At 39.9% G+C, this 25,214-nt stretch overlaps 1 protein-coding gene across 1 annotated transcript in view; it reads right to left on the bottom strand.

Annotated features, from left to right (window-relative positions):
* Prkch (protein kinase C eta) overlaps window positions 1-25,214 on the bottom strand; it is a 216,807-nt gene that overhangs the window by 98,929 nt on the left and 92,664 nt on the right. Inside the window, exons 3-4 of the mRNA XM_015489921.2 lie at window positions 4,776-4,926; window positions 2,493-2,527 (exon numbers count right to left, since the gene is read on the bottom strand). Of these exons, the coding sequence (XP_015345407.1) occupies window positions 2,493-2,527; window positions 4,776-4,926 (186 nt within the window). The remainder of the gene's footprint in view (window positions 1-2,492; window positions 2,528-4,775; window positions 4,927-25,214) is intronic.

Below are 25,214 nucleotides of genomic sequence, written 5' to 3'. Positions count from 1 at the left end.
GAGAACTGGTCTTTTTCTACAGGGGATCTCAACCCCGCCTTTCACAAAGAAAGAACTTGGTTTTTGAGGCGTGTGTGTGTGTGTGTGTGTGTGTGTTTTGCTTTCCTTGGTCAGCCTGGCAAAAGATTTATCAATTTTATTGATCTTTTCAAAGAACCAGCTTTTGCTTTCATAGAGTTTCTCGATTGTTCTCCTGTTTCCAACTCCCCTGATTTCTGCTCTGATTTTATTATTTCTTTTCTTCTGTTCAACTTAGGCTTGAATTTGTCTTCTCCCTCTAGTTTCCTAAGGTGGAAATTCAGACTATTACCTTTAATCTTTCTTCTTTTCTAAAATATGCACTTATTGCTATAAATGCTCATCTGAGTGCTGCTTTTGCTGCATCCCATTATATTCCATTTTCACTTGATTCAAGGCACTTTTTTATGTTCTCCTGAGTTTTCTTTGACACATGCATGTTACTTAGAATGTGTGGTTTAATCTCCAAATAGTTGGAGTTTGCCCAACTATCGTTCTGGTATTGATTTCTAGTTTAATTTCTTTGTGCTCTGAGAAGATGCTTTATATGCTTTCTATTCTTTTACATTTTTATAGCCCAGAATGTGGTCTCTGTTGGTGCCTGTTCCTCAGGGCTTGAGAAGAATGTGTCATCTGCTATTGTTAGATGGCATATTTCATTACATATCAATTGGACAAAGTTGTGACAGGGTTGCTTAGGTTAAATACATCCCTACTCATTTTATGCCTGCTCAGACTTTTAATTACTAAGAGGCCAAAGACTCCAACTGCAATAGTGGACTTATCTATTTCTCCTTGTAGTTCTATCAGGGTTTTTGTTTTGTTTTGTTTGGGACCAGGGATTGAACCTAGGGGTGCTTAACCACTGAGCCACATCCCCATCTCCTTTAAAAAAAAAAAAAGATCTAAAGACAGAGTCTCACTGAGTTGCTCAGTACCTCACTAAGTTGCTGAGGCTGGCTTTGAATTTGCAATCCTCCTGCCTCAGACTCCCAAGGCACTGGGATTACAGACATGCACCACTGGGCCTGGTTTCTATCAGTTTCTAATCTCATATATTTTGAGGCCTATATGTTACATATATGTGTATAACAGTATGTAGATGTTAAGCATTGTTATGTCTTTTTGGAGAACTGACTCCATTATTATTACATAACATTATCCCCAATAATTTTTCCTTGCTCTAAAGTCTGCTTTGCTTCTGAGGGGTGTTAGCATGGTACACCTTTCTCCAACCAAGCACTTGGTCTTATATACCTTAGCAAGATGTGAACAAAGAACTATCCCTCATGTCTCCTGACTAATGTTCTTTCCTAGCAGGTGACCCACTGAAAATAGCGACCAAATAAACCAAAAAAAGAAAATAAAGTAACAAGACAGATATTCTAAATCACATCTTTTACACTCAAAACTATAGTCTTGTCTATTCAGAGTTGCTCAACTGATCTTGGTATGTGTGAGATGAGTATCACTATACATCCTGTGCTGGGGAGGCCAGGCAAAAGAATGGTACTAACCTGGCTTGTGGACTACCTTCTCATTGAGGACTGAAATGATAGCATCTAAGTCAATTATTACTGTTGTATTGATTACATATTCAGTTTTCTTTAACTTTGAAAAGTCAATGGAATTTTTCATAATATCAAAATCAAAGTTAGATCCACTACATCTTACTCAGTTTTTCTAAGGAAAATAATGTTTTAATTCGCCTGTAGAAGAGAAGGTGAGATTTTCTCATTTACATGTAGATTACCATTGTAGGATATGTAATAATTTGCACAGTGAAAATCAAAAGAACGAGTGCTATAGATGCGAACCATGGGGTGATAAAGAAGCCAATGGTAAGGGAGACCCAAGCATAGGCCAAGGCTGATCCCACCCAGCTAGACCACTTGAGAACAGGGTCTTTCATTTCATCCCACCTCAACTGGAACACTAGCAAATAGGTTTTATCTTAGAATTGTGAAAATCAAAATAAATTTACTGTGTAGTAACACAAGATCATTATTAGTTTAATTTTGAACATTTTCCTTATTGTTTTTAAATCAGAAAATTAAAAAAAATTGGATAATAGCTTTCTATTCCCTAAGCAGACTAAATGAAGACAGTATTGTGCTAGTTCTCAACCCTAGTGACAATTGAATGTGAAAAACAAAACTTTATCTTAGTCATTCAAGGTTGTACTCACAAAACAGCAATACTTTTTAGTACTTTCTTGTTATTGCACAGACAAAACTTTAAACAATGAAACTTAACCGGGTATTCTGGCTTTAGAAATAAAAACATCCCCTCTACACTGTCTAAAATGCAGCCAAGATCTAACCAAAACTAAGGAGTTATAACTATACAGGGGTCTCATTTGACCTATAGTTATTAATCACAATATTAATGGAATGTATCCTGTTTTCTCTTAACATAATCATTTTTAACATAGGAAAAAGATTAAACATGATTTTTAAAAAATGTGTTCTTACCTTGGCATTGATAACCCTGTTTCCCAAATACTCCCCTGTTCAAAACAATAGAGAAAGAAATCATCATTAGTCAAACATTTCAGCAATAACCTCTTATAATTACAGTCCTTCAAAGAAAATAAGTTTCATCTTCCAGTTCTTTATGAAAACACAATTTCAGGGAAGAGGCAAAACGATGAGCTTTTTGAGCCCACCCCAACTGAGCCTCACCAAACAGCTCCTCCATCACCTTACTGCCTCACATACACAGAAAGATGAACAGACAGGAAATAAACATACAGAAGGACACAGTGAGTCCAGCACAGTTCCCTCTTCCCTGTGCCCACATCACCCCTGGAGTCCACAGGGGGGCAGAAGTGCTGCTACTATATGCCCTTCCTTCGGACTTTGGATTTGTCCCTGATACATTCTCTGGGTGATGATGATGATATCCTCATTCTCATTAACAAAGACCATGTTTTACAAAACCTATCAGGCCCTAGGCCAAGTGGCTACTATCTCATTTAATCCTCCTGAAATCCATGGGAGGTAAGCACACATAATAAGATGGTTAAGAGCACATGCTCCAAAGCCAGATGCTGTGATTTAGAGCAAGTTATTACCTCTGTTGAGCCATAGTTTTCCCATGTATACAGGGGAATAATGATAACAGTATCTACTTCCCAGGTTTATCACAAAGATAGAACAAGTTGTTAAAATGCTTAAAGTACCTTAAACTTTAAGTACTATGCAAAAGTTTATTACGTAAATAAAATAAAATCATTGGCTCTGTTTTGCACATGAGAAGACAGTGGTGGGTTATATAACTGAAGTTCACATACCCAGTTGGTGATAAGATTCAATGTCAGAGTTCATACTATTAAACACACACACACACACACACACACACACACACACTAAATAAATAAATAAATAAAATAAACCAACATTTTAAGTGATAAAGAATGTGTGTGAGTGTGTGCATTTGTCATAAGTTTTAAGGCTGGTTGAGGAGTTAATGTTCCCTTGGGGGAAAAATTCAGAGGTATTATCAAGTATGTTTCTATTATGAACATTAGTTGAGTTCAGAGGTCATCACCACCAAAGCCCGAAGGGACCAGGCAGGTCACACAAAAGAGGGAAGAGAATGGTGTGACGTGAAATAAAAAGCAGCTGGGCAACCCAGAGAGAGGGGGGCTGGGACTGTGGCCAACTACAGAGGGCAGACTCTTCAGAAGGGAACGTGGCTCAAAGACGCCATAGATACTATTTTTTTCAATGGAAAACATAATATGATTTTTTTCTGAAGATTATAAATGTTACAACATGTTTGTAAGCTTTATAGTAATAGCCCATTTAGGACCTCAAACTCTATTCTTGATTAAAAACGCCAGAAACACTAAGTAATCCTGGGTTCTCATGCTAAAAGGAAGAAATCCAAAGTAAGCACAAAATCAAAGTCCAAAATAATTGATCAATATTCAGAAATTATTCTGAATTAAGTGTTTCTGCCTTCATTAAATACAATTATTAAAGTCTGTGTCACTAACAGACCTCCTCTCATGTACTACTGACCTCTCTCTCCAACTGAGATGCTGCATATATAAATTCACCCGTGTGGGGGTGGGGGTGGGGGGATGGGGGGTGTTTCTTTATTCTCTTTCCAAATACAGCAAACATCCTTAATTCTGTCTCTAACTGAAGATAACCACTGTTTAAATTTATATTATGTTATAGTTTTGTATTGAAAGATACTGCCTCGAATCTTTAGAATTTATTTGATTATGTTAGTCCCTAATTGCCTGGGATTAGATGACAGTATAGGATCACTTCAGGCCATTACCTTCCACTACATACCATGAGGCTGAAGACTACTGGGTATTTAGTTTCCTTGCAACAATTAATTCCCATAACGCATCACATGATTCATGCCATCTTAAGATCAATACTATTGATTTTTTTTTTCCTCCCAGGCTAATTACCTAATTTATTGATTATCTCTGTATTGACCCACCAGCTTCTTTCTCTAATTTATGCCTTTTGACCAGTTCATTAGCACTTTTACTAAAATAATTGGAAAAATAAATAATATCTAAAACTTGGATCTAGAAATTATTGAGATCTTTTCTTTTTTCCTTGATGATAGGGTTCAAAATTACTCAGACAACTTATTGAAAAGGAGGCAAAAATCAGATCCTAAAAACAGTTCTTAATAATCATGCTTTCTCCTGATATCACACAGAACCAAAGGGAGCCTCTGATAGAGAGAGGGTCTTAGGAGGGGGAAGCCGGGGGATCTCTCACCAGATGAACTCTCTGCAGTGAGAGCAATAGGTGGGCTGCCTCAGGTATGTGGCCATAAACTTGTGTCCGTTGATCTGGTGGACGCGCCTTCGCATAGCCCTTTGGCGCTTCCTGGTAAAATGTTTGAAGATTCGGTCTCTCTGGAGAGTGGCTGTATATTAAAATAAAGGTAAAAAATAAAAATGAAAGAGAAACTTAATATATGAAAACTTAATATATGAAAGAAAAACTTAATATATGAGAAAGTCTCACAGTTCCAATACTTCCCCAGTGTTTTGTTCCTTCAAGATTCAAAACATCCTGAAAAAACACCTTACTTTTCTTAAACCTGAGGACCCTTCCATTTTGAGGTTAGACTTATGTGAGATCCCAGTGCCTGATGATAACAGGCTGTTCAGGGCCAATCCCCCAGCCCAAACCACGAGTTTCCCAAGGATCCTAGGCTCCCCTATGGGCAGCAACATGCCTTCCCAGACTCAGCCTAGATGTCTGGGTCCTTATGTTTCTCTTTGGAGTGTAATGGCTGGCAGGTGAAGCAGTTTCTTATGTTTTTTTCCCTTTACTTCTGGTGTCCTCACAAACTGAACAAGGGAACTGCCCATGGCACAGGCTACAAGAGCTGTGTCCCAGAGCAGTTGGTACAGAACCACTTCTGTTACCCTGGACTGATAGAAAGCAACTTTGGGCAGTCCAAAATTTTCTAATCTCACCTTTAAAAATAGTGGCTTCTAATCTGAAGAGTCTGGAAACTGTGTACCTTATCAAGATAATAAATTATGTCTTCTATATTGTTATACTAGAATTTTTCCAATGTTGGCAGAGACTTATGATTAATAAATCAAAACTTAAATATTTGATAATACTTTTAAGTAAATCAATGATACAAAAAGGAGATTTGAGAATCATGTAAGAATAATTTGCTTATAAAATTTAAAGTCTGGAAGAAATATATTTTTTTCTTTTTTTTTAATTGACATAATTATACAACTTTAAAGGGTAAGCGCAATATTTCAGTACATTTATACACTGAATTTATCAACTTAGGACACTCAAGGATATCCATCATTTCAAACATTTACCATTTATTTGTGAAGAGGGCATTAAAAAATCCTCTCCTCTACCCATCTTGAGTTATGTGGTACAACATCATTAATTATAATTACCCCCTGTGCCACAAAACACCAGAACTTATTCTTCCTCTTTGGCTATGACTTTGTACTCAATTTCTAGAATAATCTCAAATACAAGTTAGGGAGGAGATTATAGAAAATGAAGAAAACACAAAAAAATATTATACTCCTAGAATGGAATAAGGATAACAAAAGTCGAAAGCCTGTAGACTCACAGATTTGCAACTTAAGAAATTTAAAGTTCCATTTGGGCCAAAGACCCAAAGCAGAAAGCTGAAAAAAACAAGTAGGTGAAAAAAGGATTGGCAAAATGTGATAAAAGGTTACTATTTATAATGTGTAGAAATCGTTAAGAAAAACAGTGAACAATCTAGGAAAAATGGGACAAAGAATATGAAGAAAAATTCATAAGACCATAAACACCAATAGCCAACACACAGGCCAAGACCTCCAATCCCATCCAAGATGGAGACTTAAGAACCAGGAGCTGAGGTTGGAGCTGGGGCTCAGCAGTAGAACACTTGGGTTTGAGACACTGGGTGAGGCACTGGGTTTGATCCCCAGCACCACATAAAAATAAATAAATAAAATAAAGGTATTGTGTTCATCTACAACTAAAAAATATCTATAAAAAAAGAACCAAGTCATCTGCTACCTCTAAAATTAACAAATATTACAAGAATTGCTAAAGTGTCCGTCTTGACCAGGGTTAGTAGGAATATAACTGGTCTACGGTCCTGACTGGGCCCCAGTGGCTATTTTCCTTACCAAACCTCAGGATTTCCACCTTAGGAAACTAGAGGGAGAAGACAAATTCAAGCCTAAGTTGAACAGAAGAAAAGAAATAATAAAATCAGAGCAGAAATCANGGGGGGGGGGGGGGGGGGGGAGGTGCTGTTCTCCTGAAGTTTTTCCAAGGACCAACTGAAGTAACACATTCAAAGTGCATAGCACAAAACCAGGCACCTTAAAAAAACAAACAAAAAAAAAAAACTGTAGCTATTTCAGGAATAATTTTTGGAGGCCAATTTGACAATATATCTGTCAAAGTTTTAAAAGTACATTTCCTTTCATTCAGCAATCAACTTTTGTTTCTATAAAAACACCAGTAAACAGGAATGTATATGCAATCCAGGTGTCAAATGCTACATTCTTCTACCAGTAAAAAGCAGGATCATCGGGGCACAATGGCACACCTGTAGTCCTCAGTATTCTGGAGGCTGAGATGGGAGGACTGGTTGAGTCTACTAGTTTGAGGCCAGACTGGGTAATACAGCAAGATCCTGTCTCTCTTATACATACAAGTAGGGTCTACATTAAAAATTCCAGAGAATAAAATTCAGAAACAGCCAAATAAATTTGGCTAAGGAAACAATGTCTTCAGAGGCTCTAGCATAGTTAAACTTATACCTGCCTCACTTTGTGTTTGGGGTGTGGCAAGCTATCTAATTACTTTCATTCTCAGGTTTCCTGTCTGTCTTAAGAACATAAACTATACCCCTGTCCTCAGCCCAATGAGGATAGTGTCATAATCAATACTCCTGACAGGTTCCTAAAATTTTGGACAAAAGTCACATAAGCATAGAAGTCACCATAGTACCCTGGCCTCCTCCATGACACCTTCAGAACTCATTTAGTAAGCCCAAAGTGAGCAGATTTTAATACTCATTGGTTGGCAAGTGATAACATTAGGTATCACCCCATAGCTAACCTAACTCATCACCAGCCTGAGTGAGACACAGCTTTAATATTGACCAAAGTAAGTTTGGTATTGAATTACTAAACACTTGTCATACCTAGATGCAAATTAAATTCTCCCTGGGGCTCTAATTACCAAGAACTTACTTATTTAATCCTTTAATACTATAAAGATTGGCTGAAAGGTCAGCTCACTTGCATTTTTAATATTTCATTAATTGAATCCAATTTTTTTTCCCCAGTAGCTATTGCCACAACAGAATCGCAACCTGTGAATTTTCCAGCTGATTCCTTCTAGCCATAAGGATTTCGAAAGATCTTCTTGTAGCTATCCACCAGGATGTTCACATCTTGACACCTTCGCTCCTGCCTTTGGCCCTTCCTGGAAAACTCTTCCCTTCCTCTGTTTCCCACCTAATGAAGACAGACTGATCTTCAGCCTATCTGCCTAAGGGACCAAGCACCATCTCCAAATCCTAAACCAGGTGAAATGCTTCTAACCTGTTCCACAAAGCCTGGGAGTGCCCCTCAGTCCTTGCCCTTACCCCACCACTCTGTAGGCCACCTTTCTCTCCTTCACCTCTGTCCTGGGTGCCTCCCACGCACCCCACATAGCCACAGTCTCTAAACTTGACTTTTTCTTCTTCTTCATTCTTTTGCACATGTGCCTCATTGTGTTTAAAAAGCAAACACACACACTCATGAACACAGTCACACACTCCTAGGAATTTGCAAGACATTTAGTCACATAAAAAAACAGTCCCCACTGGCTCCCCTTGTCACTGTTTTCTTGACTGACACCATGGGCAGGATAGAGCTCTCCCCATGCACTGTTCACCCAGCTACAGACTGACACCCACTTCACTATCGGAACGCAGAGGGCGCCTCCTCATTACACTGGCCTCCTGTTTACTTAGGACTCAGTTAAAAGGACGATAAAAGAATATTTAATCCTGTTGTGCCTTCAACCAACTAGGGCTTTGAGAAATCTTTCAGATCACATTTTAACTAAACACGTCAGGCAACCTGACATGCTTTGCAGCCAAAACTTGCATCACAACTTCTGCTTGGCTCCAAAGGAGCCCCATGTCTCTAAGTAAATAGGAAGCTGGCTGTGTCCCAACAGGGGAATTCACATTCCAGTCTCCAGAGGTCAGCAGCCCTGCAGCCCCATGTCTCTCCAGGAGTTGGTTATGACAAGCCATCCCATTGACAAGGTGCAGAGTAACTCAACAGAATATAGTGAAGATTAACTGTTCTTAACTAAAATTCTATTTCATAAAACTTTGTCATCCCACACACTGGTTTTGAGAACTTTAGAATGGTCAAGTGACTAGAGTCACCAAACTACACCAGGGTAAGTTTTCACATGCAAAAGTACTAGACGAAAATGTGTTGCCATATGAGGTTTTGAGAAAGATGACTGTATCTCTGAAACCCCTATAACACTGTTTTAACTTTATCTCAATAAACAGCAAATACTTTACCCTTGTTAGTCTTTTGTTCTGACTATCCCAATTTAAGGTTTTATATTCCAGCAGCAGAAACAGGTATTTGAAACATTCTGATGTGGGACAATAACATGGATCATAGTTCCTTATTTTCAAATCATAGTAGGCAAATTAAATCAGAGACAGAAAATTTGTGGGTTGGCATTTCATTTCCAGAATTACTGATATAAAACTCACAAAAGAAATAACTTTGATTCCGTGTAAAATACAATTTAACTCTGTGAAGCTGAATTTGCCTAACATCACTGTGGTTTGGCCTGCTCTGTGGCTTGTCTTTATAAAGAGTTGTACAGAGAAAGACCAATGGCCTTTCTAACCACAGGCAGGGTGGGAGAGTGCAGTGGCTGAGGCATTGGGATCCGAAGCCCGGGTGTGAATCCTCCTTGTCTCCCTTATAATCTGGGTGACTTGGGCAAGTTGTTCAATGACCTATGCTTCAGTTTCCTCATCTGTAGAACAAGAAGAGTATGTCCTTCATAGGGTCATTTGGAGGACTCATGAGTTAATAAATGCATCACAATTGGAAAAGTATCTGCCAGGTATTAACTGTTACCTATTACAATTGTTGTTAAAACCCATACCTCACATTGCCATGCAGTTCTAGAAACAGAAAGAATTTTTAATTTAGTGTCTAATTGTCTGGAAGAAGAATGACTACCTAGGAAATCAATACTTAGAGAAGTTGAATGACATGTCCAAGATTCATCTAGCTAACCAGGGCCATGACCAGCCTGGGGCTCTTCCATTCTTGCATTTATCCCAGGGCTCTCTGGATAATGCCATACCACATTGCATCTTTTATTAGTGAAATGACTCGCAATTAGACTCTCTGGGTCTCCTGCCATCCCTGGAAAGTAATATATTTTCTGGAAACAGAAACTAACAGGAAGGTTCAGTGAGGTCAGGCAGCTGATGATATAATTGGGGACGCCAGACTCAGTATTATTACTGCACTACCAAGTAGCACTATCAAGTGTCTTTTTTTTCTTCTTCCTGAGATAGTTGTTTTATCATTTGTTGCACATGAGAGGGAACAACTGTGAGAAAAATAAACAGGAAAATCACAGAGTTAAGGAAATGATACTAGTCCAGAAAGAACCAGAAAGCATTATGCTTATTTATGCCTCCAAAATACAACTCTGAAAGGTTATGAGTTAATGCAAGAGAATTTTGCTTACCATGATCAAACACACAGAACAAACCCACCATCTGATCACAGAGCTGTTGGCATGAAGAATGTGCGAAAAAATAAATGTAAACATGGGTGATCCCTGTTTGAGACAATGATATAAACAGAGAAAGACCAGAACACGTATCAAGCAAACCCATAAAATAAACGAGTCTTTATGACAAGCACACCCCACCAGTGATGGGAGCATTTACTAGATGTAGTGTGAAGAAGAAATCACAGAATTACACATCTAGGCCTCTGATTGATTCCATAAACCTTCATAAAGGGACTGATATGAGCAGTTGGAGAGAGGAGGAAGGAGAATTTGGCAAACCAGGATGGAGACCAGATTCCAGGATTTCAAGCTGGCACCAGTAATCAGGGTGGCACTGAAGGTTTTACGATTTACAAATGCAGCAACCCCCCCACCCCAGGATACTGAGTAGCAGAGAACCATCTATGTTTTTTGGAAGGAGCTTAACTATATGACTCATAGTAATCTCCAAATTCAGGTAGAGGATTAGACTTGCATATTCTGAGATCCAGCTCTACAGAAGGTATAAAGAGGTGCTCTGCAAAGCTTGCTTCTGATAAAGCACCACCTACATGCACCTATCATGTTGTGAGCCGATAGACTGCTGTCATTGGCAAGAGGAGAGAAGGAAGACGATTTGTGACCATTTTGACTGTCTGGGGTAGGACTCAGTTGAGCTTGTTCTCCCATCTCTGCAGCCTTCCCTGCCAGCACGGCACCAAAGTTCCATCAGGAGCCATAGGAAAAGCCTTTTGCCATTCTTCTAGGAGAACAGGGCCCTGATTTCACCTCTGGGATCTGTACAAACTCCACTCTCCCCATATCAGATCTTGAAGAAAGGAGCCTGGGCTCCAGCCATAGCATCTGGTTCCCCCTCACTCTACAATTTCTGTTTTCTCCAGTGGCCCTTACCTTCCACACAATCTTTTTTTTTTTTTTTTTTTTCTGTACCAGTGGTGCTTAACCAGTGAGCTATAATGACAGCTCTTTTATTTATATGTTATTTAGAGATAGGGTCTTGCTGAGTTGCCTTAGGACCTTGCCAATTTGTTGAGGCTGGCTTTGAACTTATAATCCTCCTGCCTCAGCATCCCAAGCTGCTGGGATTACAGGTATGTGCCACCACACCCAGCTTTACCCAATTTTTAAACATGCATTTGTCCAGAGGTTCTCTGCACGCCATCCTCCAGATCTTTCTGGATGTCCATTCATCTCTTCAGAGACTCATATATTCTCTTAAATTCCAACAATTGCCTTAACATTGACAACTCCTAAATTCACAGCTGCAGCTCTGGCTTCTAACTACTAAACTTATTACTAAGTAGTTTCCCAGCATCTCTTCAACAATTCCCCAAATTATCTAGAACTTCATATTTGATGGACTGGACCCCTTTTCCCACATCCTTGACCTCCTCTTCCTCCTTCATAATAAGACCACTGTCCTTGGAGTCATCCAGACAAAAATCCTAAGATACATCTTCAGATCCTTCTTCTCTCACTGAGCATCCTGTTATATTCCATCTATACCTGTCATCATTTAGATTCCCCCAGGAATAGCACTTCAGTTGCAAGTAAAGTGAGCACTCTGAGTCTGTAAATTCTACATCCATGGATTCAAACAAAACTCAGATTAAACTATTTGAAAGAAAAAAAATGCATCTGTTCTGAACATGCACAGACTTTTTTGCTATTTATATAGCATTTGCATTGTATTAGGTATTATAAGTAACATAGAGATTATTTAAAGCACACAGGAAGAGGTGTGTCGGTTTCATGCAAATACTATGCCATTTTACATAAGGAATTGAGTGTCCATGGATGTTGGTATCCAAGGGAGATCTTAGAACCAATCCTCCACAGATATCAAGAGTTAGCTACAATTTATTTGAGAAATAATTCCCAGAAGCAACAAAATTTACAGAAGTAAGAGAGAGAAGGAAAGGAAACCCACAAAAATATATCACTGGACAGGTTTCCAGTGTGGATAACCAATGCTCAACCCCTTTAGGGATTTCAAGGAGTTGGTGAAATAAAATCAGGGGAGGAAGAAACTAGATCTTTACCCTCAAGCTCCCACTCACCATCAGCTGGTGGTGGCTGTAGGGGAAGTAGGGCACTAATTCCCCAGCATTTATAGCCTTGTTTTATGGCCTGAGAGGAAATATGGGTGAAGCATCCATATCTGCTACACTATCACATTGATACTTACCCTGGTCCTGATTTCTTATTTATATTCTACTGCCATATATATTTTCTATAAGTTTCTTGAAGCTCTTTGTGGAATAAAATTTAAGCAGAACATTTTTACAATAATGATCTCTTTTCTGCACACTCAATTTAATGACAGAAATTCCCTCCCATTCTCTATCATTCATTGTAAAAATCCTACAGTTCCCTTCTGCAAAAATGTTAAAAATTTCTACCCGCTTGCTGTGATTCTACAAGTATTTCACTTTCCTTGACTGATTTCATCCATAAATAGACTTCCAACTGCCACTTCTTCATCCTTCACTTTTTAAAAAGGGAAAATTAAATATTCCTCAGTGAAACATCCCCACAAGGTTTCGGGATAATGGGAAAAGAGCTCCTATTCCATCAAATTTGGATTGGACCACTTGGGGGTACATCCTTGTGATTACCCTCAGTCATCTCATTGGGAAAATATCTCAAAACAGCACTCTGAGCTCTAAACTTAAGTTAGATCATGCATCTTGGTTTTATATTCTTTAAAATGTAAGTCTTGTCTAACTATCTGGGAAAAAAAATTTTTATATCCATGATTACTAAATTGAACCAGGGAGAAAATGCCCTATTCAGGAGTCCCTGTTCTCCTGACACCTTTATACCTGTAATGTTAAGAGGACAATGTGGCTATTGTGATGTTGATTGAGAGCACAGGCAATATATGAGATCTCTCTTTTTCCTCTTTTGTCTTTGTCCTGGTTTATAAAAATATATGGAAAATGCAAATGACACAAGAGACTATGAAGAAAATTTTCCTTTTAAAAATCATCTTAAATCTTACTATAAAATAATCCCTGAATAGCTTGGTAAACATGCCAAACATACATGCTATACAGACACAGTTTTAAATCAATGGTGTTATATTCTGTGTGCAGCTTTGCCAACCATGTATGCTAAACATCTTTCCATGTCCTTTTAAAAGTTACTGCTTCTATTCTTAGCACTAATAGTGAAGTTACCGTTTAATCAGCATATCTTACGAAATGAGCACACATCATAATTTCAAAGAGATCCAATAGTATGAGCAGGTTCTCCCATGGAAATCAAGCTTCCCTTGGAAATCTGTGTGTTTTTCTCATTCACTTCAAGCATAGGGACTGCTCTCTCCTCCCCCAACCCATTTCCCAAGCCCAGGTTGGTCTTCCTTCCTCACTTTAAAAAAAAAAAAAAATCTTATACAAACAACCTGTCCAACCAAAATCTTTTCCAGATAAACATGTGTTTCCTGCTGAGTACTAAAAGAATCCTGCCTTTTAGTTTGGCTTATTCCATTTCCCTTTCATTTTTTTTTTTTTTTCTTTTCCACTAGTAGATTTCTAAGGTCCCTTTTGAGCTCTGAAGCGCTGGGTTTATGATTCTGGAAAAACCTTGCAAGATCTGAGCCACGAGGAGCATGATTCCCAATCATTTCCCTCTCAATCGCAGAGCTGGAATGAAGCAAGGCCGGCTCCCTTCTGTGGCTGGTTCACCAGCATTTTTAAAACTGCTGCCCTGCTACTCACTGCAAAGACGAATTCAAAACCCAATACAGAAGGTAAAAAAATACCTTTATCACACACCAAATTTCCTGCAGCGCTAGCATAAGGGCTTGCATCCTCTGTTACTTTTGGTTGATTGTTTTTGTACATTAAAAAAAAAAAAGGCAAAAAGACAGCTACTTTAATCAAATTTTATTTATATTATATGGACACTTCCTGTCGGAAACTAACTCAGAACGTATATAATGGCTGCCAGGTTGGTATTTTTGTTTGTGCTTTTGGACAATCTCATGATGCCTTAAATAGGAACAAAATAATATTAAAAAGAGATGAATAAATTAAGCTTGTTTGATTTTCTTTAAAATCAAACAGTATAGCTGGGCACAGCAGCGCACACATATAATCCCAGCAGCTCGGGAGGCTGAGGAAGGAGGATTTCAAGTTCAAAGCCAGCCTCAGCAACTCAGTGAGGCCCTAAGCAACTTATTATTTGAGACCCTGTCTCAAAATAAAATGGTCTGGGATATGACTCCGTAGTTGAGTGCTCCTGGATTCAATCCCTGGTACCAAAAAAAAAAAAAAATTCCAAAAAGCAGTATAAACAAGGTTTGATAATGACAGGGATTGAACCTCTAATGAAAGTAGACTTTTGGACTTGCAATGAATTCCTCCTCTTTGATCCATTGTTGTTATCCCCCTTTTACCAAAAAGAGCACATTCTACTCACTGATCAAGGACAAATGGATTCTCTTAAAGTCCACTCAAAGGGTTCTTCCTCTATTTCCATACTAACTCAGCCCTAGCCTTGAGTTTATGCTTTTCTAGAAAACAGTGGATGATACATACCACGCACGCACTCTCTCTCGCGCACACACACACATGAATAAACAAATAGCTGGAAAAGAAGTGAAAAAAAATGGCCAGGTGCTGTGGCACACTCCTGTCATCCCAGAGGCTTGGGAGGTGGAGACAGGAGGATTGTGAGTTCAAAGCCAGCTTCAACAATTTACAAGGCTTTAAGCAACTCAGTGAGACCCTGTCTCAGAATAAAATATAAAAAGGTCTAGGAATATGGCTCAGTGGTTGAGTGCCCCTGAGTTCAATCCTTGGTACACCCTCGCCCAACAACAACAACAAAAAGAAGTGAAAAATGACTTCATCTTCTATGGCATTTTTGGTACCAGCTCAACACACCATATTAACAAAAGTCTGGATATTTGAGTTTTAATCTAAAGGTTTATTATAATATAGTAAAAAAAAAGCTAAGCTATCAAACAATTGCACACATGCCAGGAAGAATGTGACCAGGAAGAGTTAAAAGCATTCTAGATTCTTATATTGCTCAGTAGGAGGTAAAGTAGTAGCTAACTTCATTACACAGACATGTTAAAGTTCCAGGTATAACCACTTGAAAAAGGCTGTGTTTTACAAACTAGAGGTGGGTAGGGAGTGAAATAGGTAGCATGAGTCAGGTGGGGAGAATCTCAAATCAAGTTTTGAAAAAGGAAATCTGCTATTTATAAGATACATATCTAAAACACAGAAAAAATTAAGCAAATTAAAAGCATGAAAGAAGATACAAAGAAAACACTAGTCAAAAGAAATGTAGAGTAACAACATTACTGTCAGATAAAACTCATTAGAGGAGAAAGAGTATTACTAGAAATGAGTAGCTATGGTAACATAGTAATGAAAGGTTTGTTCTACTGCAGACCATAACAGTATTATATTTGTATATATTTAATGGCATAGCTTTAAAATAGCCAAGTGTGGTGATGTATGCCTGTAAGGCCAGTTATGGGGAGGCCAAGGCAGGAAGATTGCAAGTTCAAGGCCAGCCTCAACAATTTAGCAAAACCCTGTCTTAAAATGAAAAAAATTAAAAGAGCCAGGGATGTAGCTCAGTGGTACAGAACCCCTGCATTTAATCCCGACTACCACAAGATAATAATAACCAATGAAATTAAAACATGCGGGGCTGGGGATGTGGCTCAAGCGGTAGCGCGCTCGCCTGGCATGCGTGCGGCCCGGGTTCGATCCTCAGCACCACATACAAAGATGTTGTGTCCGCCGAGAACTAAAAAATAAATAAAAAAAAAAAAATTCTCTCTCTCTCTCTCTCTCTCCCTCTCTCTCTCTCTCTCCCCCACTCTTTCTTAAAAAAAAAAAAAAGAAATTAAAACATGCATACACAACGTGCATCATTCACTAAAGAACTGAGAGGAATGATAGGATGATATTCTCTTCTCTACATGTCCTCTCTGGACCATTTTAAGGAAAATATTCCAAATTTTCCATTCTTTTACCCATCAGTACTAAAACCATCTAAGCAAAAAAGGGGGGGAAATGCCATGATTGACAATTTTCCATTCAAGGAGATAGGTATTTAACTAAACATAAGAAGAGAATAGCTGGATCATTTAGTTCTGTAAGAAACTGCTAGACCATTTTTCACAGTGGTTGTACAATAGTACAAAATATTGCACTTTCACCAATAACATGAAAACTCCTAGCGCTCTGCAGTCTCACCATTTAACATTGCCGGTCCTGTTCAAGGCAGCCAGGACCAGGATATTTCATTGTGGTCTGAATTTGCATTTCTCTAATTCCTAAAAACCTAGAGCTTGCTCTCCTGTGCTTACTGGGTATTCATATTTCTTCTTTTGAGACAATGTCTGTTCAAATCTTTTGCTCTTAGTAAACAAAATGAGTTGTTTGTCTTTCACTTAAGCCATGACTGTCTTGTATAACTTTTTTTGTTCAAAGAATTTAGCAACGTTTTCCTGTTGAGAAAAGAAACATATGCCTCTTCCAGTGAGTGTGAAGCATTTGTAAACATTCACCATTTGTCCTTGAAAAACAGAATAAACTCAATTCTATAGGTTTCCATCTGAGCTGGAGACTTACAAATTCATTCCTTGATGTTAACATAGTCATTCTGAACAAAGAGGCCTAAAGATGCCTGTCCTCTTTCTGGCCTCCAAGTCTACTTTTTCTCAGTTTCGTATTTGTGTTGAATGAGATGGTAGGAGCCAGTTTGACTTGATTTGTAAGGAATGCAGTTTTTTGTGTTTCCTTCTATTCCCCAGATGAACTGGAAACTCGTGTAACACTATAGGAGCTCTAAGACAATTAGAAGATAATTCCCTCTTGCTTTAATTTTGCTTTCTTTTTTTAAAATTAATTAATTAATTTTGCTTTCTATAAGAATTTATATTTAACCTTTGCCCTTGAACCTGGAATACAGGATAATGAGAAGTAAACTAGGGTATTCAGAAGTCCTTAAACCATCTAAGTGAGAAAAAAAATAAAACAATACAAAACTATAATTACTGAAAGTTTTACTTTGCCTCCTCCAAAAAGAGTATTTTAAAGATGGAAAGGGCTAGTTAGAAATTTTATATATATATAGAAAGTTTTATAGAGCAATGATTGAATCTCAGAATCAAATTAGGAATATTTTCTACAATTGAAAGATATAAAAGTTTTTCATTTTTCTAAACTAAGAACTCCAAGCAAGGCATTTCTGGTGCTTAAGGGTGAAGTTAAAGTTCCACCCAGACACAGAAATAAAGTGGATCAGATGTCAAACAACCTTTCCTCAAATCAGAGGAAAGGTAGGTTAGCTCTTCTCAGCCTCTGGCATAAACTCAGTAATAGAGTGGGACTTCAAGAGGAAAGCCTCTGCTGCTTTCAGCTATTCCCCACCACAAACTCTTTCTAATCCACTTTAGAAAACCACATTCCTGAAGCCCTAACTCATGAGAGATGAAAGAGTCAAATTTCCTCAAACAGAACTTTCCACATTTTCTTGTAGTTGTGTGATAAAATTCCTATGTGAATACAAAGATGGGGGACGTGGCTTCACACTGTCACTGTAGGTAAGAGATTCTGAACCGAAACTGTTTTAAAATGTAGCTTTCCACTTAAAACTACGTAAACAACAGAAGGCTGTCTTTTTCCAGGATTTGTGACAAACTAAACAAAACAGGAATATTCACATAAGACCTATTGGACTTCCTTGGGGCAAAATTGCCACGCACCATGAAAAAGAAGATACCCTGGATCACGGGGTTATTAAGAAGTGACACCTCTCATGCAAACATTCTTGCCGACACTGTTTGCCCAGACTCGTGAAGAAGCCGAGTCTCGCTTCAGCAATGACAGTTTTACTCTAGATCGTGTGTCTAGAATAACTTTGTCTTGGATTAATAACTAAGGAAGTCACAGTTCTGACTTTCTTCTTGTTTTCATTGGAGGTGGTGACAAACACATTGCACAACAGGCGCTGTGACAGCTTGGCAGTGCGTATGCACGGAACAGGCAAGGACATGTAAACATTCCTCCAAATGAAAAGACCAAAGGAAACCGTCCCAGGTTGCATCTTGGGCTGCCTTCCACTGACCTGGAGTCAAGTTTAGTATGGGCTCTCCAGAAAGAGGAGTGTGTGGCTTATTATCTTAGATGGAAAAATTTGTGACCTTGGTTAATAAAATGGATCTGAGGTCAAGACTTAAATTGTCAAATGTGCCATATATCTTCAACTATAGTGTTTTCCAATCTTTTATTTTACCTCCCCTCTCAGCGGGTGGGGAGACACCTGCTCCAGCATCTCCCGATAGATAACAATTATCACCCCCTGCACAAACTCGTGTTCCCATCAAACTGGTGTCCTTGCCACTCATACCCTGCCTCCTGCCAAGGCTCTGCTCACGTCACTCTCACCTAGAATGGCTTCTCACCTTTCCAGCAAAGTGCTTCCCCACCCAAAGGCATCTGCAGACCTATCCAGCCAAAGGTGCTCTCTCCCTTCCCTGGGCAGTCAGGGCACATCCCGATTCTCTTCTGTGCACAGGGCTCCAGGTGACTGTCACAATCCAGCACAATTGCTTGTGCCCTGGGTATATTTGTCTTTTGCCCTGAAGTCAATACAAATTTTCTTGGAATTCAGAGCTAGAGTTTACAATTTGTGTTCTCCGGAGATCTATTATAACGAGTGTTTAACATCCATTAGCGGTTCCATTAGCGGTGCCCTTGTGGATTATTCCTAAGTGCTGCTGAAAATTATAAAATACAAGTTTGAAATCTCTTGTTCCCAATTCTCTAGGATGCTGTGGTTCAGTGGGACTGCCTGCTTCTCCAAGGCCATCTCAAGGGGCAACTGTGACACAGTGATGCTGTGAGAGGGATTGGCCTTAGAATCATCTATAAGATTTAACTCATGCTGTGACACACTTTGGTGCATAAATTTGGGCAGTTTCATGCAAACATTTATAGCAAAGCAAAACTGTACCAGGAACTCTGCTAGAAAACACCAATGTAAGCATGAAAAAGAGAAAGTGTGTATGTCCATGTGCATTTGTAAAACCAGGACCTTCAATAAGCTCACAGCCTATCACAGAGACTTCTGTTTGTTACAAAACAGAGATTTACAAACTCTATCTCAAACTGAATCAGAATAACTAGTGTAGGAACCAAGAATCTGCATTTTAAACCCTGAGTACCAGTGGTCCAAAGGGAAGAACATACAAGTAAATAAACAGATAAAATACAAAAGCAATTGTTGCTTTATCACTATTGCACATGCCCAGCGTTTGAGGAGACAGAGGAAGGAGCCCTGATAGTGCCTAGTAATCTGAAGCACATGCAGAGATGGGGATGCCTGAATTGAATCTAAGGCCCAAGCAGCAGAGTACCAAGGGGACAGGAAATGCCCAAGAGAGCCACACTCTACCATGCACCTACTTAAAAACCACAGAGAAAGCTGGGGATATAGCTCACTCGGTAGAGTGTTTGCCTTGTATGCACAAGGCCCTGGGTTTAATCCCCAGCACCAAAAACCAAAAACCAAAACAAAACAAAAACAACCACTGAATGGCAGACATCAAGCCTTAGGCAAAGTCAGCAAAATCAGACACCTCCAGCTGGCCCTGCCCACCACCAAAACTTATCACTCATCCATCCTCACCTGGCCTGAATCCACTCCTGCCCTAGTCTCTGCCTTCCTCTCCCAACTCTCTCACCCCATCTGCCACTGAAAGGACCTATTTGGCAAAGCCTCATATTCCTTGAAGTCAGGGTTTAATTACCCTCTTGATAACTCCCACAGCAGAGAGACCGAAGCTCTTACCACAGCATCACATCTGCCTGCTTGGAATGGGAGCTAGGGGACTGAGGGCACCTAGCAGGTATGCAGAGTGAAAGAAATGGGTGGATGAAATCGTGCTTCAATGAATTAGAAAGAAGCAGTATGAACAAGTTTGCCACATTCAGGTACCCACAAGTCGTTTACTACGATTACTATTGCTAGACCACAGTAAATATGACAGAATGGTAGGTATAAGATTTTCAAATAAGACAATAGCAGACCAGGACAGGAAGTAAATACAGGCCTTCCTTCACAGGTCACAGGAAGGCACTGAGAGTTGTCTAGAAGGTAGCAATCTTATCAGTTCCCTAAGTTTTGTCAAGATAAGGTCAAGAAACAGCCTGGGTTACCAGGCTGATTTATGATAAAAAAGTAAATGAATACATTTACAATTTATACATAATAAGGTATAAGTGTAGGAATAATTCCTGCAACTTCTAGCAATTGAAGCCTTTTAATTTTATAGTGTTTAGCTTTTATACCCAAAAATAGTTGCATATTTTGATACAAAAGGTGACCAATATGCAGAATTTAGGAAATGCAGTCATTGGGGAACCATAGAGGACAGAAGCACCCGAGGAACTCCACTTTTGCAACAAACGGATCACATGCCTGGGTCACTCATAAAACCATCCACCAGATAACGTCTACTATAAAACAGTGTTACCAGTGGTAACTTTTGTTGATCCTCGTTTTCAGTCCAATGGTTTGTGTACTTACCTGATAGCTATAATCCACAGCAGAGATTTGAGTAAATCAAATGATTACAAATCTTGAGCAAGGTTTTGTTTCATTCTCAAAGTAACCTCCCCCATCATGGGCCACAGGGAACTGGGGAGATGCATGTCCTTTACCCAAGTTCTGACCTAAGTCATCCACCTGAGATCCTCTCCTGCAGTCTGCATGGTGGAGATGGGAGTGAGGTGGGTGACAGAGGGACTGTGGTGAGTTCTCAGCCTTTTCCAGGAATGTTAAGCAAAGCATTTCCAGGAGTGGGTTTCTCCACACTGTTGAAACCCACAGATGGTCATATAGATAAAAATGAGTTTTGCTCACTCCTTTGTTCCCAAAGCTAACTGTAGCTGCCATGTGATCTTTAGGGAAAATAAAACATTACTATATGGGCCAAGAAAACTTCACCAGTGTCAAATCTTTTGAGAGGAGCATCCTTAAGCTAGACACAGGTTTTCCACTGATTGAATGCTGCCTTTCACCTGCTGAGCAGGGTTAGAAGGAGTCCAATGGGAAGACACACCGAAGTCAAGACCCTCAGGCAGCCAATTTCCCTCCCTCCTCCCTTCTCTCCTTCCCTGAGCCTGTGCATCACTCCTCAAGCTAGTGGTATTGTTTTTGATTTTTGCAAGATGCAGTTTCTGTCTATGGGACAGGTCCCAACAATACTTTCATCATCCCCCATTAGAAGAGGAAAAAGTGGAAAGCCATGAGCCAAGCTCCCAAAGTTCCCTGACAATGGATGCTGATTGGCAGGAGAGAGGAGCTAGCACCAGGCTTTGGAAGAAGCAGAGCAGCTGTTGGAGCACATATGCACAGAAGCACACACTACTCACACAGCACAAAAATCCAACCAATGATTTTGGAACAACCCTCGTCCAAACTGGGATCCAGTTAGAGTCTGGTTAAAAGAGGCCACAAGCACTAGCCCACCCTGGAAGCCCCCAGTGAGCAAGGCCAGTTCTGCTGAGCCTCATGGAAGATGGGCTTTTGTGCAGCAAGGGCCAACTGTATCACTCAGCCTGTGGTTGGCATCTCTGGAAAAACAGGCCTAACTGTGGTATCCAAAGCCCAGTGCCTAAGGAGACAGGCAACACCCTCCTCCTTTGCCCTAATATACAAATCCAAGTATACACAGTATATGTGCATAACCATACATATATGTTTAGTGTGCATATGGTTTCAAAATCTGTGTGGGTCTAATTAGCCTTTTTGCTGTGTTTATAATAGTCTCTATATCCCAGGTTTTAAAAATTGCAAGCTATCCCTCTCTGGGATAGTGCATCTGTGTAGCCCAAAGCTCCACATATCACCAGTAGGAACCCTGGGCAGAGTTCTCAAGGAGAAGAGTAATCCCACTGTCAACACATGGCTTCCTTCTTTTTTAAAATCTAGATTCATAGACTTTATTGCATTGTTTGTTGACCAGGGGTGATTTCTCCCCGCTGCCCAGGGGAAAAATGCTGAAGACTTTGCAATGTCTGGAGCCATATTTAGTTGTCACAACTGGGGAGAGCAGGGTGTGCGGCTAGCAACTGGTTGGGAGAGACCAGGGAAGCTACTAAATAACCTATAATGTACATAAAGGGAAATATCTGGCCCAATACACCCAACAAGGCAAAGTGGAGAAATCCTATAGAATTTGGATTCTGTAGGATATTTCACTTGGAAAAAAGGCATTTTGTTGCTAAATGAAAACTTCTACTGTAGGACACCTGCCTGGACCCAAACTATTCAACAAAGTGATATTCTTTTATGTTGTGCTTCAAAGTCCTAAAATAGCACAGATTTTCACATCAGACATTTGCTTTTAAATTTGAATCAAAGATCTTTTGGAGAACTGCTAGATGCTATAAAGAGCTAAGACTTTTTCTTTCTTTCTTTTTATTTTTTTTTTCATACTCAAAACAAGTTAGGAATCAAGGGCCCTGTAGCTGCCCAATAGGATATACTGGCCAACCTCCTACTGAGCCAGTGTAGAATCTAAACAACTTCAATCAGAGAGGGGGTTCAGACAGGGGCACAGGGTTCATCCTGATGGGAAGCCACGGGTGTTGGCTGCATAGAGATCAACTCTTCATCAGTCAGGCAACCAGCCAGAAGTTAAATATATGGCTTCATTTAGGAAGGAAAGTGAACAATGGTTTCTTCATTTGAAGCCACAATGGGAATTGAGGAAGGGGCGGAGCACAATTCCCAGGATGGAAAAAGGCCTAGGCTCAGGGTTAGAGCCTGGCTCACTTAAGACACACCCCAAAAGATTTTTTCAATCAGTGCTGGTAAGCTCCCTGATTACTAATTCCAGTAAAAACCACCACCACCACCACCACAACAAAAACACCCAGGAACTAACTGGTACCTTTTTGATGCCAAGAAAAAGAGTAATTCTGCTTCTGGAGTCAAGAAACTATACACATCTGGCCAACCTATCAGGAAGCCTTCCTGCTACTCTAAGATTTCCTGAGATGTCTCAGCAAAAGCAATGGACACCCATCCCCTGCTCAGGCTAATCCTTCAGCTATAGAGGTAGACATGCATCCCAACTCTGAGAGCACTGCTTTATCTTCCATCTGAAACCTCTTCTTTCTGGAGGATCCCCCAGGTCCGTTGCACCTCCATCATCACACATCATGCTGAAATGTATTTGGATGACCATCTTCCTCTTGAGACTGTGAGATTTTTGAAAAAAAAAAATACTGTTCCATTCACCTTTTTATCACTAGTCATAGGCTGGTACCCAGTCCATAAGGAACATATTGCTGAATGGATGAGATTGACCTGTCAATCACAGAACATGCTTCAAAGGATCATCTACCCACACTCCACGTGGCAGGCCCAATCCTCACACAGAAGATGCAGTCTGCAGTGTGTGGACACAAGCCCAGAACTCACTTGGGTAAACACGGCCCAAGAACAGGATAGACCTGTGCAGATGTTAGATCTTTCTCCAGGAACCATTCCATATGTGAAACAATCACAGGGTGGAGAAATTCAATAAACAGCTGGCCTCTGAGGTGGCAAAAGACACACTCTCCCTTTTCTAGTTTAATCAGTGGGTCAGATGGCCTTGCCGTTACCCTTTCAGCAAAGAATCAACACCAGTGTGGCTTCCCCATCAGTCCTTGAAAACATTTATAAAAAATCCTCCTGCACAAAACAACTGCAAACACAGAACACTTTCAACCTAGATGCTTTCATTTAGACTGTCAAGTTTCATAAGACAGGGATTCGATCACTCTCTATCTTACAGAGGTAGAGACAGGCTCTCTTTCCCCTCACCAACCCTTTTCTGGAAAACAAGCTTTTGGGACCATTCCCAAGCTATGGGTACAGAACTTCCAAAACAGAATTCTCCTTATAAAGTCCATGAATCCAGAATGCACCAAGCTCTGTCTCAGACTAAAGAGTAAATCTAATATCTATACATCTAGTGTTTATAATGCTTTTATTAATGTTTAAAATCCATACAAATGCTTCAAAGAATTTTCTAAATTTTGTCATTAAGCATATTATTAGCTGAAAGAGACACGAAGCATGATGCTTATGTGAGGGTCTGGGATATTCAGTAATGGTCTCCTTAATCAAAAGGGTTTGAAACCACTAAGCCAGCCAACTTAAACTGTTTTCTTTGCTGTGCTGCACTAACCATCATAGAAATTAAATGATTTCAGTGAGAGAGAGAGCGAGCGAGAGAGAGCGCGCCAAACAGGAGAAAAGGAACAAGGGTTCTACTTGGTAAAGCAATTTGAGGTTCTGACAACCAGGAAACCTGTTCAGAGAAGTCTACTCTTTAAGGAGCAGTCTGGCCTCTGGAGAGAATGAAGTCACCTTCTTGGACAAATAACGGGTCTTTAAAATCCTGAACCCTCCTTTTCATATGAAGGATACTGAAAACAGGAAAATGGGTGCAGCTTTTATGAATTCCATGTAAATCTAGGTCCCCTTAAATTTTTTAAGTGTAACAGGATGTTGGGTGGGAATTTTCCTGTTGTCCCAGAATTTCAGCTGAAGACAAAAGGCCCTAAGTACCCCACAATCTAAGTTCTCAGAACCCCCTCCTTACTGGGGCTTCCTGGAGTCAGGACCGCTAACCCCCACCACCACTTCTGCACTGCTTCCTCAAAGTCAGAATGAGTCTGAGCAGGGAAGGGGACACCCTGTGGGCAGTGTTTCAGGGACTATTCCCTCCCAACCCGAAGCCCAGGGAGGAAACTCCAAGAGAATCCCTCCTGGGGAAAAATTCATGGAAGGGGATGAAGGGAGAGAAGCAGAGAGGGAAGAAGAACAGGAGAG

Source organism: Marmota marmota, unplaced genomic scaffold, assembly GCF_001458135.2.
Source record: "Marmota marmota marmota unplaced genomic scaffold, marMar, whole genome shotgun sequence".
NCBI classification, from domain to species: Eukaryota; Metazoa; Chordata; class Mammalia; order Rodentia; family Sciuridae; genus Marmota; species Marmota marmota.
The sequence above is the reverse complement of the archived record's forward strand: the minus strand, read 5'-3'. Positions and strand labels throughout refer to the sequence as shown.